At 39.7% G+C, this 15192-nt stretch overlaps 1 protein-coding gene across 4 annotated transcripts in view; it reads right to left on the bottom strand.

The window, feature by feature from the left end:
• ANOS1 (anosmin 1) overlaps positions 1-15192 on the bottom strand; it is a 181251-nt gene that overhangs the window by 115696 nt on the left and 50363 nt on the right. The window contains exon 3 of one of the 4 annotated variants that reach the window (XM_048860383.2): positions 3785-3829. The exons of the other annotated variants lie outside the window; for them this stretch is intronic. Coding sequence (XP_048716340.1) covers positions 3785-3829 — 45 coding nt within the window. The remainder of the gene's footprint in view (positions 1-3784; positions 3830-15192) is intronic. 4 annotated transcript variants of the gene reach the window in all.

The raw sequence follows: 15192 nt of genomic DNA on the forward strand, positions 1-15192 counted from the left end.
CAGAATATCATTTACAGCTTTAAGAAAAGGAGTACTTGCGGCACCTAAGAGACTAACCAATTTATTTGAGCATAAGCTTTCGTGAGCTACAGCTCACTTATGCTCAAATAAATTGGTTAGTCTCTAAGGTGCCACAAGCACTCCTTTTCTTTTTGCGAATACAGACTAACATGGCTGCTACTCTGAAACCTGTCATTTACAGCCTTGTAATTCCACTGATTCAATTAAGTTATTTCTGATTTTCAAGGGTATAACTAAGATCACAACCAGACTCTAATCTGGGCTTCTAATTTAGGGTCTGATTCTGCTACCACTCAGCTAGGTAGGATGTAGGGTTGCCATATGTCCTTGAAAACCAGGAGTGTCTCCATTTTCAGGGCCCTTTCCATTGTCCCCCATCAGTGTTTTGTCTCAGCTTTTTTAAACCCCCACAGCTCCCATGAACCCTTATGTGCAACAAGACAGCACAACGAATAAATAGTTAAAATTTTCCATGGAAAGGAGACACTGTTTGTGAAAAATATTGTGTTGAAAACTCCAATTTTCATCAAAAAAAGTGTTTGACCAGCCCTAGTGGACAATCTCTTCCCCTCAAGCCTCCACTGAGCAAACCTCCCTAACAATCACAGAATCAGAAAAGTGTAGGACTGGAAGGGACCTTGACAGGTCATCTAGTCCAGTTGCCTGCACTAAGGCAGGACTAAGTATCGTCTAGACAATCCCTGACAAGTTTCTTGTCCACTGTTCTTAAAAAACTTCCAATGATTGAGATTCCACAACCTCCCCAAACCATCCTCTGTGTGCGCACCATGACAGATGCCATGATTCTTCCACTTAGAAAAGTTGGTCATCTTAAGTCAATACCAAAACCCTAATTGACTTCAACAAGAGCAGGACGAGGACCTTCATTCTTTCAACAGAAACTGACACTTGAAAGTGGGGGGACAAGGGAACCTATGCAGCAGGGATGAACCTTTTCATTGTGAAATGTACCTGGCCTTTCGGACTGGAAGGGTTTTTCCTGAATCTAATACATTCTGCCGTTTGTGTTCATAAAAGGGGCAAAAAGTCTTCGTATTAAGTTACAAATGTCCACATCTCATTGATCTTCTATTCCACCCCCATCCCCCCACCACACAGCTACTCTGTCTTCTTTCCCCCAACTTCCGAGGCACAAGTAACACCTCTTGTTAGCACATCTCAATATGCACCGTGGATGTGGGGAAAATACTTTGAGGCAAGATTTACAATGATGTACAGACAGAAAGAAAATTAGTGTGGATGTGGGGTAAAGTTATAACCAACCTGCACCTGAAACTGCCTGGCTATTCTGGACTCACTGCACTCCTAATACTTAGAATACTGCTATCCCATTGTTTCTACTACTAATGGTTCAGTTATCTAGCATACACAAGGCCAGCTATTCCATACAGGTTTCAGAGTAGCAGCCGTGTTAGTCTGAATCCATAAAAAGAAAAGGAGTACTTGTGGCACCTTAGAGACTAACAAATTTATTTGAGCATAAGTGACCTGTAGCTCACGAAAGCTTATGCTCAAATAAATTTGTTAGTCTCTAAGGTGCCACAAGTACTCCTTTCCTTTCTACTCCATACAGTATGTTATATGATGCTTCTAAGAGTACTCAGGGTTGTGAGGCACCTCGCTACCACCTGCCCTTAGAGTGAGGGAGTCTGTCTGTGCCTGCTGTGGATCACTTCCCTGAATCCACCAGCCTCTGGCAACACAAGCACTCCCTTGTGGCCTTCGCAGGCCTCACTCTCTCTGTACAGGCTAACGATACACACTCACCAACCCCTAAGTCCTTCAAGAATGCCTCTGAAGTAGTCTGTAGTTCCACTGAACACTTCCAAAACTTTCAGATTTTCTAATCCTAAAGCAAGAGTACATACCAGCTTGTACAATTCAACTCAGGATCACCACTCTACTTAACACACAGCACTTTAGATAGATCAAGAATAAGTTTATTATCTCAGAACAGGTTTCAGAGTAACAGCCGTGTTAGTCTGTATTCGCAAAAAGAAAAGGAGTACTTGTGGCACCTTAGAGACTAACCAATTTATTTGAGCATGAGCTTTCGTGAGCTACAGCTCACTTCATCGGATGCATACCGTGGAAACTGCAGCAGACTTTATATACACACAGAGATCATAAAACAATACCTCCTCCCACCCCACTGTCCTGCTGGTAATAGCTTATCTAAAGTGATCATCAAGTTGGGCCATTTCCAGCACAAATCCAGGTTTTCTCACCCTCCACCCCCCCACACACACAAACTGGAGAGTGAGTTTGTGTGTGGGGGGGTGGAGGGTGAGAAAACCTGGATTTGTGCTGGAAATGGCCCAACCTGATGATCACTTTAGATAAGCTATTACCAGCAGGACAGTGGGGTGGGAGGAGGTATTGTTTTATGATCTCTGTGTGTATATAAAGTCTGCTGCAGTTTCCACGGTATGCATCCGATGAAGTGAGCTGTAGCTCACGAAAGCTCATGCTCAAATATATTGGTTAGTCTCTAAGGTGCCACAAGTACTCCTTTTCTTTTTATCTCAGAACAGAGATTCAAGTAATAGAAAGGAAGAATATTGGAAACAGATACATATAAAACAAAATTGTAACATGCTTTCTAGTGCCTAAACTGAACTCACAAGGCATTCCTCTATCTCTTGCAAAGTATCTTACCACAAATCCTTTTCCCAGCATTTTCAGCCAGGTTGGCTGAGATTCCTAATTTCATAAAATCAAGCCCGCTGGCAGCTTGTCCTCATTGGTTGAAGGATAATTGAGTGTTCATCCACACCCAGATATAGTTCCAAAAAGTTGTATTCCTAAAGAGGATCCCCCTGCTGTTTGTGTTTCCTCCTGCAACCCCCAGGATCTATTGATTAGCATTTTGATCAGGCTATAAATGGGTGTCCATTGTGAACCATACAATACCCAATTTGCACATGACCAGCCATAGATAAGCGTCTTTTCCTCCGTGCCTGATAGTAGTATGTGGATCACCTTTTGGTGACCTGTCTTAATTCGTAGACCTAGAGAACATATTTTTAGTATATATACACATAACTCTTCACATTTTCCAGACACATTTTGCAATGATCATGACAACCAATGTGATAGGCTTTCAGTAGAGATCTCACATGTCATTCTTTGGTGGACTAGTATGTAGATACCAGACCCAGGGGATCCTGAAACCCTTATGTGCCCCTGTGTCCTCTGCCAGTTGGTATCAAGAGATCCTTGGGTCACATATTATTACAGCACAAAGAGCTTTCATTTAACTAAAATTATTTTTTATTTAAATGTTACATAACAGCAACAAGAGCATGCTGTAAGCAACAGCTAGCCATGCTTTGTTCTGTACCCTGTAGTTTAGGCCCTGCCTTCCAAAACAGAGGATAACTTTTACTGTCTGCTGCCATCTCCCGCAATCTTACATACCAATTGCAACACAGGGCAGAACTGTGTGGGTATAGGAGACTGGTGGGAGATTCTGTTTTGAAATTAGTTAATTTTCCATGTAAAATATTTTCTGATTAATAGGAAGACTTCAATCAGTTGCAAATCAGGTAATGGTAGGCTGTTTTATGAATCTGTAGGATTTTGAAAAGCCAACAGCAAACATATGAAATATCCTAACACATTTGGATCTTTGGATATATTCCTATTGAAGTACTTATTTTACAGCTGTAATTTACTTTGTGCACTAATGAACTGAACAGTTTTATTGCTATTCTTATTTAATTTTTTTTCCCTTACTTACTGTATTTTGTCCTCTAGGCCACAGATGTTGAGGTTGTTCGCCCATCTTGTGTGATGAGAAAAAATGTCATAGAAGTGGGAAACAACAACAAGAATTTTTAGAATATTTATAGGTATTGAATGTTATTCTACAGAAGTAATGTATTTTTAAAAACAATCTTTTTAAAGAAACTTTAGAAGTAAATCAGATTTGTTACGCTTCCAGATCAGTTAATTGTTTTTTTCATGTCTATTATCTGTTTTAATCATATAAACTCATTATGCTTGTATAAGAAATAAAGTTTGATTTGAAAATTAAAGGCTCATTTAAAATCTATATTTCAGTGCAATTCAATATTTAAATGAATTATATTACTAATTTTCTGATCCACACAATGTGTTTTATCAACTGTCATGATTTCATCAGACATAGCATCTACTGATAAGTAAATCCATCAGTCAATGAGTTGGTAGCCAACATTACACACTATTTCATGTATTTCATGTTTCATATATTTCCTTTATATGCTAATTACAAAAGCACAATGGCCTCTACAGATGGCTTTTGATGATAATTGTTTCCTCATTGCAACTGTCATAAGAAGTATTAGAATTAAGCTGGCAGCTGATGGAACACCCAGCCAGAGCAGTATTAATTTCAGACAGATTTATAAACAAAGTCATGATGAGTTAAGAACAAAACCCCAAAGTGCAATCATTGTTTTCAGTCACAACATGAAATCAAGTTTATTCCAACTTGCTGGATGACACTCATACTGTGGTTTATTTGTCTCTTGCATGTCATTTAACAGGTACATGAGCGACATATTGCTATGGAAGACCAACGTAATACGATATAATATTTACAGGTGTCATCCAATATAATAAGAGTAAAGTATTTGCATAACTATGAACCAGTTCTTGTATCTTTTGTACATTCTACGTCCCAAAATAGCAAATACTATACAGTTGACTGCAGAAATTTTCTGAAGGTAATGCCCACCATTAGAAAGTCAACATCTGCTATCAGTTACCACACAGAGGTTTAGGAGATAAAGGTGGCGTCCCAGATACTGCCATGTGGTATCTGTCGGCAAGAGCTCACTTTTTACTGTCAGTCACTGTAGGTGTTTGATATGATCACCACAAGGAATGTCTATAGAAGATCAGTATGAACTAGTAATTAAATTTAAAATACCACAATGGCAATTATTAGTAATTGGGCAAACTGCTTCTGATCTAATAACTTTGTTTGACATTGTTTTAACTGTATTTACTCCAGTGGATAGATTTCTTGGTGTGAGAGGAGAATCAAGCCCTTTATCTTTACCTAACTAAAGTGCTGCAAGAGCTAAATATGACAAACTTATTTCACACCTGTATTCTATACCAGCATAATTTATCTCCGAAAGGAAAGAAACAAGATCTGTCTCCATGCTCATTTAATCCAGGGCCTAATTTTAGCCAAGTGAACAGATACAATATATTGTGAAGAACTAATTATTCCACAATTAATCATCGTTATATCAGCTATTACTTTATATAAAACCTTTTATGATATTTCAACTAGGACATCATCCTTTTTTCCATATAGTAGAAAGAAATATAATTGACATTACATATAAATATGTATGTGTTTGTGTTAGGATAACTTGCTATATAGAATTGTGGTTCCTCCAACACTGCATATAGTGGGCTGTCACGGGGCCCAGACTCAGCCGGCACTGCCTGCTGCTGGTCATCAGGAATTAGCATCCAGCCTCCAGAGCGCCTCCTTCAGGCCAGTGTCTTGCCTTGCTGCTGGCTCCCGTGTCCCTCCCAGGACCCCAGTGCCCCTTTCGCTGGGTGCTTCCCCCTGGCAGTACCCCACAGTTCTGGATCTCCCCCTCCCAAGAGAACGCCCTACCCACTATCCCTACCTCACCTCAGTCAGAGGCTCCTGCCAGTCACCAGCTAGCCCCCGCACCCTGGGGCAGACTACAGTATGAGCCACTCATCACAGGCAAGGTTGGGTTTGGACCTGCTGCCTCTGTCTATCCGTGGCTGCCCCTGCAACCCCCATACCTAATAGACCTTACCAGGCCCGCAGCCTGGGGCCTTCCTAGGCCGGAGCTCCCAGGCTCCCTTGGCCTTTCCTCAGTCCTACTCCAAACTAGGTCCTCTATTCTGGTCTCTGCAGCCAGGTCCCTCCCTCTCAGAGCTAGAGAGAGAGTGCTTATCTGTTCCTGGCTTCCCTGGCTTTGATAAGGCCCCATGGGTCTGTTTGGGGTGTGGCCCCCAGCTGCGGCTGCTCTGCCAATCAGCCCACATCTTCCCCTGCCCCAGCCCTCTCCCAGGGCTATCTTAAACCCCTCTGGGCCCGAGCGGGTGTCCACCCCGCTACATGAGCCAGATTCACTATTGCATTACTCTAGTTTATAATGGCATAATTCCACTAAAATGCGATATGATTTTGAATGAAAAATGCAGATTTCAATGGTAATTCATAAGTGTAAAACTGGAATAACAGAATGGTGAATTAGGCCCATTATATGTAATGTTAGAGGAACCCAGATCTATATAGCAAGTTTTTCCAATTGTTTGTGGTACAAATCAAGAATATAAACCATATTTTTCCAGATAGTCTTCTATTGCCTTACCATCTGCCCTGATACATAATATATTTTCTTAAACCATAATTCCCCTGCCCCACCTCACATACAGCTCATGTGTGCCGTCAAACCTCTGCTGTTTAGTCCACTATATAATTTGCACTATCATCAAACTGGAAATTTTAAAGGGATATGGTCAGTCCAAGAAATAACTACAAGCTTTTTTCATCCTGACCACAATAAAGCAATCAACCCATTAAAATCAGGACTGCAACTTCATAGCTGAGCAGCCCTTTAACCAGGACTGAATTTTGTTACTATTATGATCCTACCCATGACATTTGTGCACACTCATTTCATCCCTCTCTCCTTTCCCCAATGTGCACAGGACCCTAAGAGGCAGTCTTGCATTGACAGGGACACTTAGCAGTGATACTGGACAGCAGGCTTTGTCTATATCCACTGGATAGTTTATCCTACAATGACAGTGATTGCACCTAGATTACATTTGTCTCTTTAAATCACATCTACAGCTCTCTTTTCCAAGTGGACAGCTACTGACAAGTATAACCTTTTCGTTCCAAGCATCAGCGCTTAGAAACTCACTGACCCAAGGATGCCCCCAGGAATGCAATGCCTGTCTCACTGAACACAAATACTTTGCAATTCTATAGCACAACCAGGGATCTCAATGTGTTTTACAAACTTTAAGGAACCAACCCTATGAGGTCAGTATGATTCCCATTTTACAGATGGGGAAACTAAAGAACAGGGAGGATAAGCGGCTTGCACTAACAATCAATGGCAGAGCAAGAAATAGAACCCAGATCTCCTAATCCTATATAAGATCATTATTATTCCCTCAGGGTGAAAGTCACCCCTGTATGGTGAGATAGCACAAGGAACTATATGGCACTTAAATCCACATATGTATCTAAAACGCTGCTTAAGTTGGACTTAAATTATGTATAGATATTGTGCTGTCTCTCTGGCCAACAGTGAATTTCATCCTTGCTGCATACAGATTTTTATTAGCTGCCATATCCTCCATAATTATGATACATAAAATAGAAATAAATCTTTCAAGATGTATCTATAATCAAGTATTTCATTCATTTCTTACAAGGATCGTAATCATGAGCTTCTTATCTGTCTTTTCCTCCAGATACACAGGACTACTTTAAACCATATATGTCTGTATTATTAAGCCACTCCTTCAAAATGGACTAAGAAGACTATAGATACATATTTTTGGTCGACTAGTGGTAATTAGCTAGAAAAGTTTCATGAGTAGGTTTTCCTCAAGTTGAATTGAACTCTAGTCAATGATTAAATGAGTGTGATCTGCAGTAAAGCCCAGCTAACTGACCTCTGCCTACAAAGCTATGCTCTGCCTACAAGCAGTCCTTGTGAAGACAGGCTTCCACTTCCAGTTAGAGGATAAAGGTTAAATGGCAGTCTCCAGTGCAGAGAAGTGAACTGTGATAGGTCTAATCTGATTCTCTACATCAGCATTGGTTCCCTGATCTTTCCAGTACTGGGGCTAATGCAACTAAGAAAAAACAAGCAAACTGGCCTAGCCGAATGGAGAGAGTCTCCCAAATTAACCCCCGGTGGAACTCCACTGAAGTCAATAGGATCATGTCATGACAGAAAGAGGCCCAATGTTATTTTTAAAATTAATAAATTTCAGGAAATGCACAAGCATTTCCCTGATGATTGATCAAAACTCCCTTGTCAGTCACTGCTACAGAGGCCACTTGACTCATCAATCCTATCTGCAAAACTCTTGACGGATGAAGACTACTTTAAAAAAACAAAACAAAACTGATATTTCCTTGTAGTTCCAGAAATAACCTGTGCAGAGTTATTAAAATTAACACAATCTTCTTCCTCAAAACCCCATTTTATCTATTCCAACCCCCCCTAATCTAAATTAAGTTCCTCTTCCCTGTTGTTTTTTTTTTATTTTTCTTAAAAACATTTGCATTTCAAAGGAAACAGAAAATCTTGTGTCAGATAAAGAAGACAATAGCTGACAGATTTTTGCTCATGTTTCACATTTCCTTACCCTTTCAGCACTCAATATTAAGATATGTACCTTAATTCATTTTTGCTGATAAAAGCATATCACCCAATCAATATAATGCACAGCAAAAAGAGATGTCTAATCTTTAAGCCATGTTTGGCAGGGCTAAGGATTCCTTTGAGTATGCCTGGTTGATTATTTTTGTGTATGTGTGTGTGGAAAATTGTTATTATTATGCATTTATTTATATTACCAAAACATCCAGTGGACTTGGCCACATCAGGGTCCCATTTTACTAGGTGTATAAGCACACATAAGAGACAGCCCCTGACCTGAAAAATTTACAGTATAATTTAAAACAAAGATGCAAGAGATTAGTGTAAAATGCAAACAGAGGATGAGGGTAACAGTGACAAAGCAGACTGAAGTGAAGCTGTAGCTCACGAAAGCTCATGCTCAAATAAATTGGTTAGTCTCTAAGGTGCCACAAGTACTCCTTTTCTTTTTGCGAATACAGACTAACACGGCTGTTCCTCTAAAAGCAGACTCTCTACCTTGCCGCAGAAAGTAGGGCAATTTGCCAGGCTGAAATCACCTTTCAGTATAGAGGAAATGGTTAAAAGATTAGGAGGAGCACTTGAAAGGTTTGACCTTTGTTTTTTTTTATTTTCTGTATTATGCATTTCACTCATACCCTTTTTAGTTTATTTTTAAATATACATGAGATTATATTCTATCTGATAAATGACTAAGAGATGAGTTAAAAGATCAGGTTCAGGATGTAGAAAGCATTAAAATAATAATAAGATATTTCAACACTTTCTGTACAATGAACTGGTAATTTCAACACTTTCTAACTTACCACCCCTCAGCCTCTGGCTGAACATTATTAACCATATAAATCCATCCAAGTTTATAATATATTTTAGGAAACAACCTCTTTTGACAGATCTGACTACAGGCTGCAGAGTCCTGCATTAAGAGGGCCCTGAAGGGAGTAGAGATCATGTTGAATTTCCCACTTTTTTGGAGGGGTGGAGGGGAGTTAATAAAGCATATGTTTTTCCTTAAATAAGTTTTAGGGACTGATCTTCCCTCTTTCTCTCTCTCTCTCTCTCTGTTTTTGGGTTTTTTTCCTCCCTTTTGTGAGAACCCTTCATTCTTAGAACGAATTCCTCTTTGCAATAATTTGTCATTTCCTTCAAAACCATTCTTTGCAACGTGGTCCTTTGTTAAAGTCAGACAGAAGAATGCATTTGTTTTTGCAATGAGACACAAATTAAATTTCTCTTTGGCATTCTCTGTGTCGACCACTTCTTGTGCTAAACTGCAGTTTCTGAATACTAATGTGTCTGGGAAATGAAATTATTTGACACCCTTTGATGTTATATTTGGGCTAGAACAATTAAGCTGTTGTTTATACTCACATTCAACTTCTGGAGTTAAGCTTAGTTTCTGATGGTACTAAACTTGATAACAGAGTAGCTTTGGCACATGCTAATTTTCTTCTGCAAATTCACTCATCCTCCTCTTGCTCTGTGTGTGTGTGTATGAGACCGAGAGAGAGATGTAGGTGTATTTACATATGTATTTATTCAGAATCTGAATTTTTTTTTCCAACAAATTGTAACCTCAGATATAAGATTGCAAACGGTGACCTTCCTTACTCCTGAACCTCTCTTATTAAACCAATGGGAGTTTTGTCTGAGTAGGCCCTACTGAACTGGATCCAAAGGACTATCCTACAGATTTCAGTCAAGCTGATCGGAGTTTACCAAGCCAGTTTTATAACAGAAAAATGTCCTGTTCTTAGTGGTCAGACCATTTGAACTGCTTCTTGTGTCCTAAAGTGAAGAAACCTTGCTGCTAATGCCCATATTTGTGCATATAAATCTCTAATCTGTCAGTCTAGTTCCCCATGAATAGTCTATTTAGGCTGGGTTTAAAGCAGTGGGAAGTTGACCTACGTGAGAGAGTTCTCTTGTAAAATGACCGGAGGTCAGTGTTATTATCTCTGTAGGCTACCAATGGTGCATTTGTTCCACCCTATGTATGAGTCATTCATTTATAACAAGCTCCACTGCACTTTGAAAGTGCTGGGAGGGATGGGTAGGGAAGCTTATCTCCTGTCAATTGGCTAAAGCATAAGAAGACTCATAAAGAGATGTTCTCAGTATTTAACTGATCAACTAGAAGATGATTAACTTTGGTATAAATAAATTAAAGACAGCCCTTAAACCTGAATACTGGTAATGCTATACTATAGACAACCACCGTTTCTATTTTGACTGCCACTTTGCTATAGTCCGGTTGCAGAGTATCAGCCATGTTAGTCTGTATCCGCAAAAAGAAAAGGAGGACTTGTGGCACCTTGGAGACTAACACATTTATTTGAGCATAAGCTTTCGTGAGCTGCAGCTAGTGAGCTTCCTGAGTCTTCTTATGCTTCAGCCAATTGACAGGAGCTAGTGAGCTGTAGCTCACGAAAGCTTTTGCTCAAATAAATGTGTTAGTCTCTAAGGTGCCACAAGTCCTCCTGTTCTTTTTGCTATAGTCCTTTATCTTTTCTATTTGTCATTCTCCTTTAATGCAGTAAGATTTTTCCTGTCAATAATTCTATTTATCTTTAATATTTTAAAAACTTATTAAAACAAAACCACGTATTAGCCATTAGGTCATAACCCAGCTACAGTATCAAGACGTGTTTTTTGTACCTCAGTCTTTTATCCACTCAATGCATGAAACTCTATAATAAAGCAAGGTTTATCATCAGACAATGAAATAACAATTCAAAGCAAATTCAATTATTTTCTATTGATTTAAGCTACACCTTTCAAAGGGGGTGCATAAATCCAACAGGAGCTGAGCATCCAGCTTCCTTCGGCTTCTTTGAAAATCCCAGTCTTAGCCATTTCAGTGGTTTACCACAGTCACTAATTAGTTGCATTAACTGACGCTTGCAAGTGGGTACCAGGACCATAAGCAAACATGTCCTACACCAGTCAACATATTTCAACAATACATCTACCTAGTAGATTCATACACAATTATTTATAAATTATAATACTAATACACTCTTTCAATGTTTGCATGTGCGACACTGTTTAAATGACAATTTTATCTATCTCAGATAATATCCTAGAGTTGCCTTTCTCTCCTTCCTAACTTATTCCAACTTGCTGAGTTCTCTTCTATATAGCCCTTTTGACCTGTTCTCTTTATAGTATGTGGCATTTTTAGATGATATACTATAAAACAAAAGAGAATTTAGTTAAGAATTTCTTAATACAAGAGAAAAAGATGTCAAGAGAGATAAAATTATGTGGCATTGCCCTGAAAAGATACAGAACAATGCAACTTGGCGGCTTGACAGCTCTCCCAGGCTCTGTTTACTGTTCTTGCAACATTCACAGTAAATGAGATTCCCAATCAGACAAGGTCAGAGTGTTACATTATCCAAATGCTGGATAAAATATAATGCGGAGTGTGCAAAGTGAATTTGGTACAGCACTACGGTAGAGCTCAAGTTACTGCAGGTAAGCTATCACCAGCAGGACAGTGGGGTGGGAGGAGGTATTGTTTCATATTCTCTGTGTGTATATAAAGTCTGCTGCAGTTTCCACGGTATACATCTGATGAAGTGAGCTGTAGCTCACGAAAGCTCATGCTCAAATAAATTGGTTAGTCTCTAAGGTGCCACAAGTACTCCTTTTCTTTTTGCGAATACAGACTAACACGGCTGTTCCTCTGAAACCTGCAGGTACACAGAATGCCAAATATCAATGGTATTAGGCTCTTATGTGAGCATTCACTACTTAGGGCACATCTTCACTGGCAACCTGTCTCCCAGTGCTCTAAAAAACCCACCTCCAGGAGGGGTGTAGCTCCCAGTGCTGGTGCACTGTCTATACTGACACGTTACAGCACTGAAACTTGCAGCACTCAGGGCGGTGTTTTTTCACACCGCTGAGCAAGAAAGTTGCAGCGCTGTAAAGTGCCAGTGTAGACAAACCCTTAGAAAGACCACCAGCCTCAATTTTACATTAAATGAATATGTGTAAGACAACTGTTAGACTAGGTTTAATATTTAGAGGCCATTTATGGAAAATGTGGTCTGTTTTCTTGAGCTATAATACAGGAATATGCAATTGCAAAGACTTTTAAAATAAATAAAAAGAATAAATTGTTGTGGATGATAAACGCTACAAGCAGACACATTTATTTACTTTCCTGGTTGTGTGATGTTTACTTTCAAGTCAGATTAACGTGCCAAATGTGAAGTCACTTGCAAAACTGAAACAGTGCGATATAAAAAGGGGCAAAATAGGTCACAATGGTTTTGACGCCTTAACAGACTTGTCTTCTAAATGACAGATTTCCCAAACACACTGAGCTTCTTGTTGAGCAAGTGTCACAAGTTCCTTCATTGTCTCTGCCTAAGGTGTTAAACAGCTCAATGTTGTTTGATAACCTAACATCAGGCACCAAATGTGAGCAATAAAGAAAACTTCACAAGCTTTCTATAATGGTAGGATAAAACATATTTAAAAGCTTTTGAATAAATTTGCAATTTCATAAAACTACATTAATATAAGTAAGAATTTTGTAAAGGAATTTTAGATTGACTTGGGAGAAAATAGGAAGCACACATAACAGGCCATTTTGTAACCCAGCCCAACAAAGCTTCTTAATAAAAATGAAGTACTCGTAAAAGGACTCGTCAGGAGTTTAAATTGTACTGATCTATTCTGATGATCACCATGGTGACTCATGATCAGAAAAACTCTTGTATTACAATTAATTGACAAATAAGCCCTTTTGCATGTTCTTAGTTCTGCTGTGAATATCTTCATTTTCTGTGGTAAACAGCACATATATAGTCTTTAATGCACCAACTCAAAATGCAAAATAGTTTCACTAGTGAAGCTTTTTTCAGAGTAACAGCCGTGTTAGTCTGTATTTGCAAAAAGAAAAGGAGTACTTGTGGCACCTTAGAGACTAACCAATTTATTTGAGCATAAGCTTTCGTGAGCTACAGCTCACTTCATTGGATGCATACTGTGGAAACATCCGATGAAGTGAGCTGTAGCTCACGAAAGCTCATGCTCAAATAAATTGGTTAGTCTCTAAGGTGCCACAAGTACTCCTTTTCTTTTCACTAGTGAAACTGTAATTTGTGTTCTAAAATCAGCTACATTCCACAATGGATCAGCAATCTATGCTACTTTTTGATTTGCTCCTCCATATCTTGACAAAAGCACACGTACTTATACAGTCATAAAATATAAACAATATACCTTTTTTACTAAACAAAACCCACCTCCCAGCTGGCAGTCATTTGGCAAACTCGGTGAGGCAGCCAAGGTTTTAAAGCAGTGGTGGGCAACCTGCGGCCTGCGGGCCACATGCACCCATCAGGGTAATCCACTGGTTGGCTGCAAGACAGTTTGTTTACACTCACCGTCTGGAGGTACAGCAGCCTGCAGCTCTCAGTGGCCAGGGTTCACCATTCCCGGGCTGACCGCCGCTTCCCACAACTCCCTTTGGCCAGGAATGGAGAACTGTGGCCACTGGGAGCTGTGGGCGGCCATGCCTGCGGATGGTCAATGTAAACAAACTGTCTCACGGCTCGCCAGTGGATTACCCTGATAGGCTGCATGCGACCCACAGGCCACAAGTTGCCCACCACTGATTTAAAGGGAATTACAGACTGCACTGTCTGTTCACCCCTAGAAGTTGTCCCTCCTGATTAGCTGAAGGACATCAGTGGACCAGTATGGGGAAGCTTGTATAGCAGATCCACACTGTGTACCTCTTTGGTAAATTAAAGTTCCAAACATCCTCAGTTCCCACATCTTTCAGTTGTGGCCAGAGTAGGACATAACAGCCAATATCAGTTCCCAACCTGTTAATATGGGAGCTTTCACCAACAATACAGGCCCAATCCCAAAAGCTCACTGCATGCAACTAGCCTCTTCTCACATGAATAAGGACCACTCACTTGAGTAAGGTTTTCAGGATCAGGTTTTAAATTACTTTAAAAATGGAAAGACAAATCGAGAAGACTTTAATATATGAAGAATGATTTCTAAATTCTGATACACTATATTGTGATGTGGACCTGGTCTGACAATTCTAACTCAATGGGCCATATCTCCAGGCTTCCTGCCACTCCCTCCACTCTAAACCGGAAGGCTGCTGGGACACAAGCTAGCTCAGATGCAAATTAGAGCAGCCTGAAACTGCTCTTACTTGCATCAGCAGACAATAGTTTCCAAGGAGCTGTTCTGCCAGTCATGATTGTACACCATACTTCAACACCACCCACTCTCGCCACTGAAAAATCAGAAACTGACCCTGGAATATGATCTATTCTTGAGAGGGTCCATGAGCCAGCCCTATGTTACTTCAGGGTTTTTCTGTGCTAAGACAATCCTCAGACACTGTCTCAAGGCAGCTTTGAGTTCCTTTTTGCCACAGATGCAGCACAAAGGGGACTAAGGAGAGCTGAATATCTGAACCAGTGAGTCTACTTGAGTGATGTCCTTTACGATGCCAAAACATTAATACACATGAATAGTTGTTGGAAATGTGTTTTATTATCAACAGTTGTCCAAAAGGAAAATGCTTCATGGATTTCTTCAAAGTACTGTATTTACTTTAACCACTTTCAAATCTATTATATAGCAACCTGTGTAATGCTGGACCCAAGAAATAATGAGTAAATATATCAGAGTCTTTCCCTGAAGATGATGATGACCTACTTATTTTAACCACATAAGGGATTAAATCTTTTCTACCTAATACTTT

Source organism: Caretta caretta, chromosome 1 (genome assembly GCF_965140235.1).
Source record: "Caretta caretta isolate rCarCar2 chromosome 1, rCarCar1.hap1, whole genome shotgun sequence".
Taxonomy (NCBI): Eukaryota; Metazoa; Chordata; order Testudines; family Cheloniidae; genus Caretta; species Caretta caretta.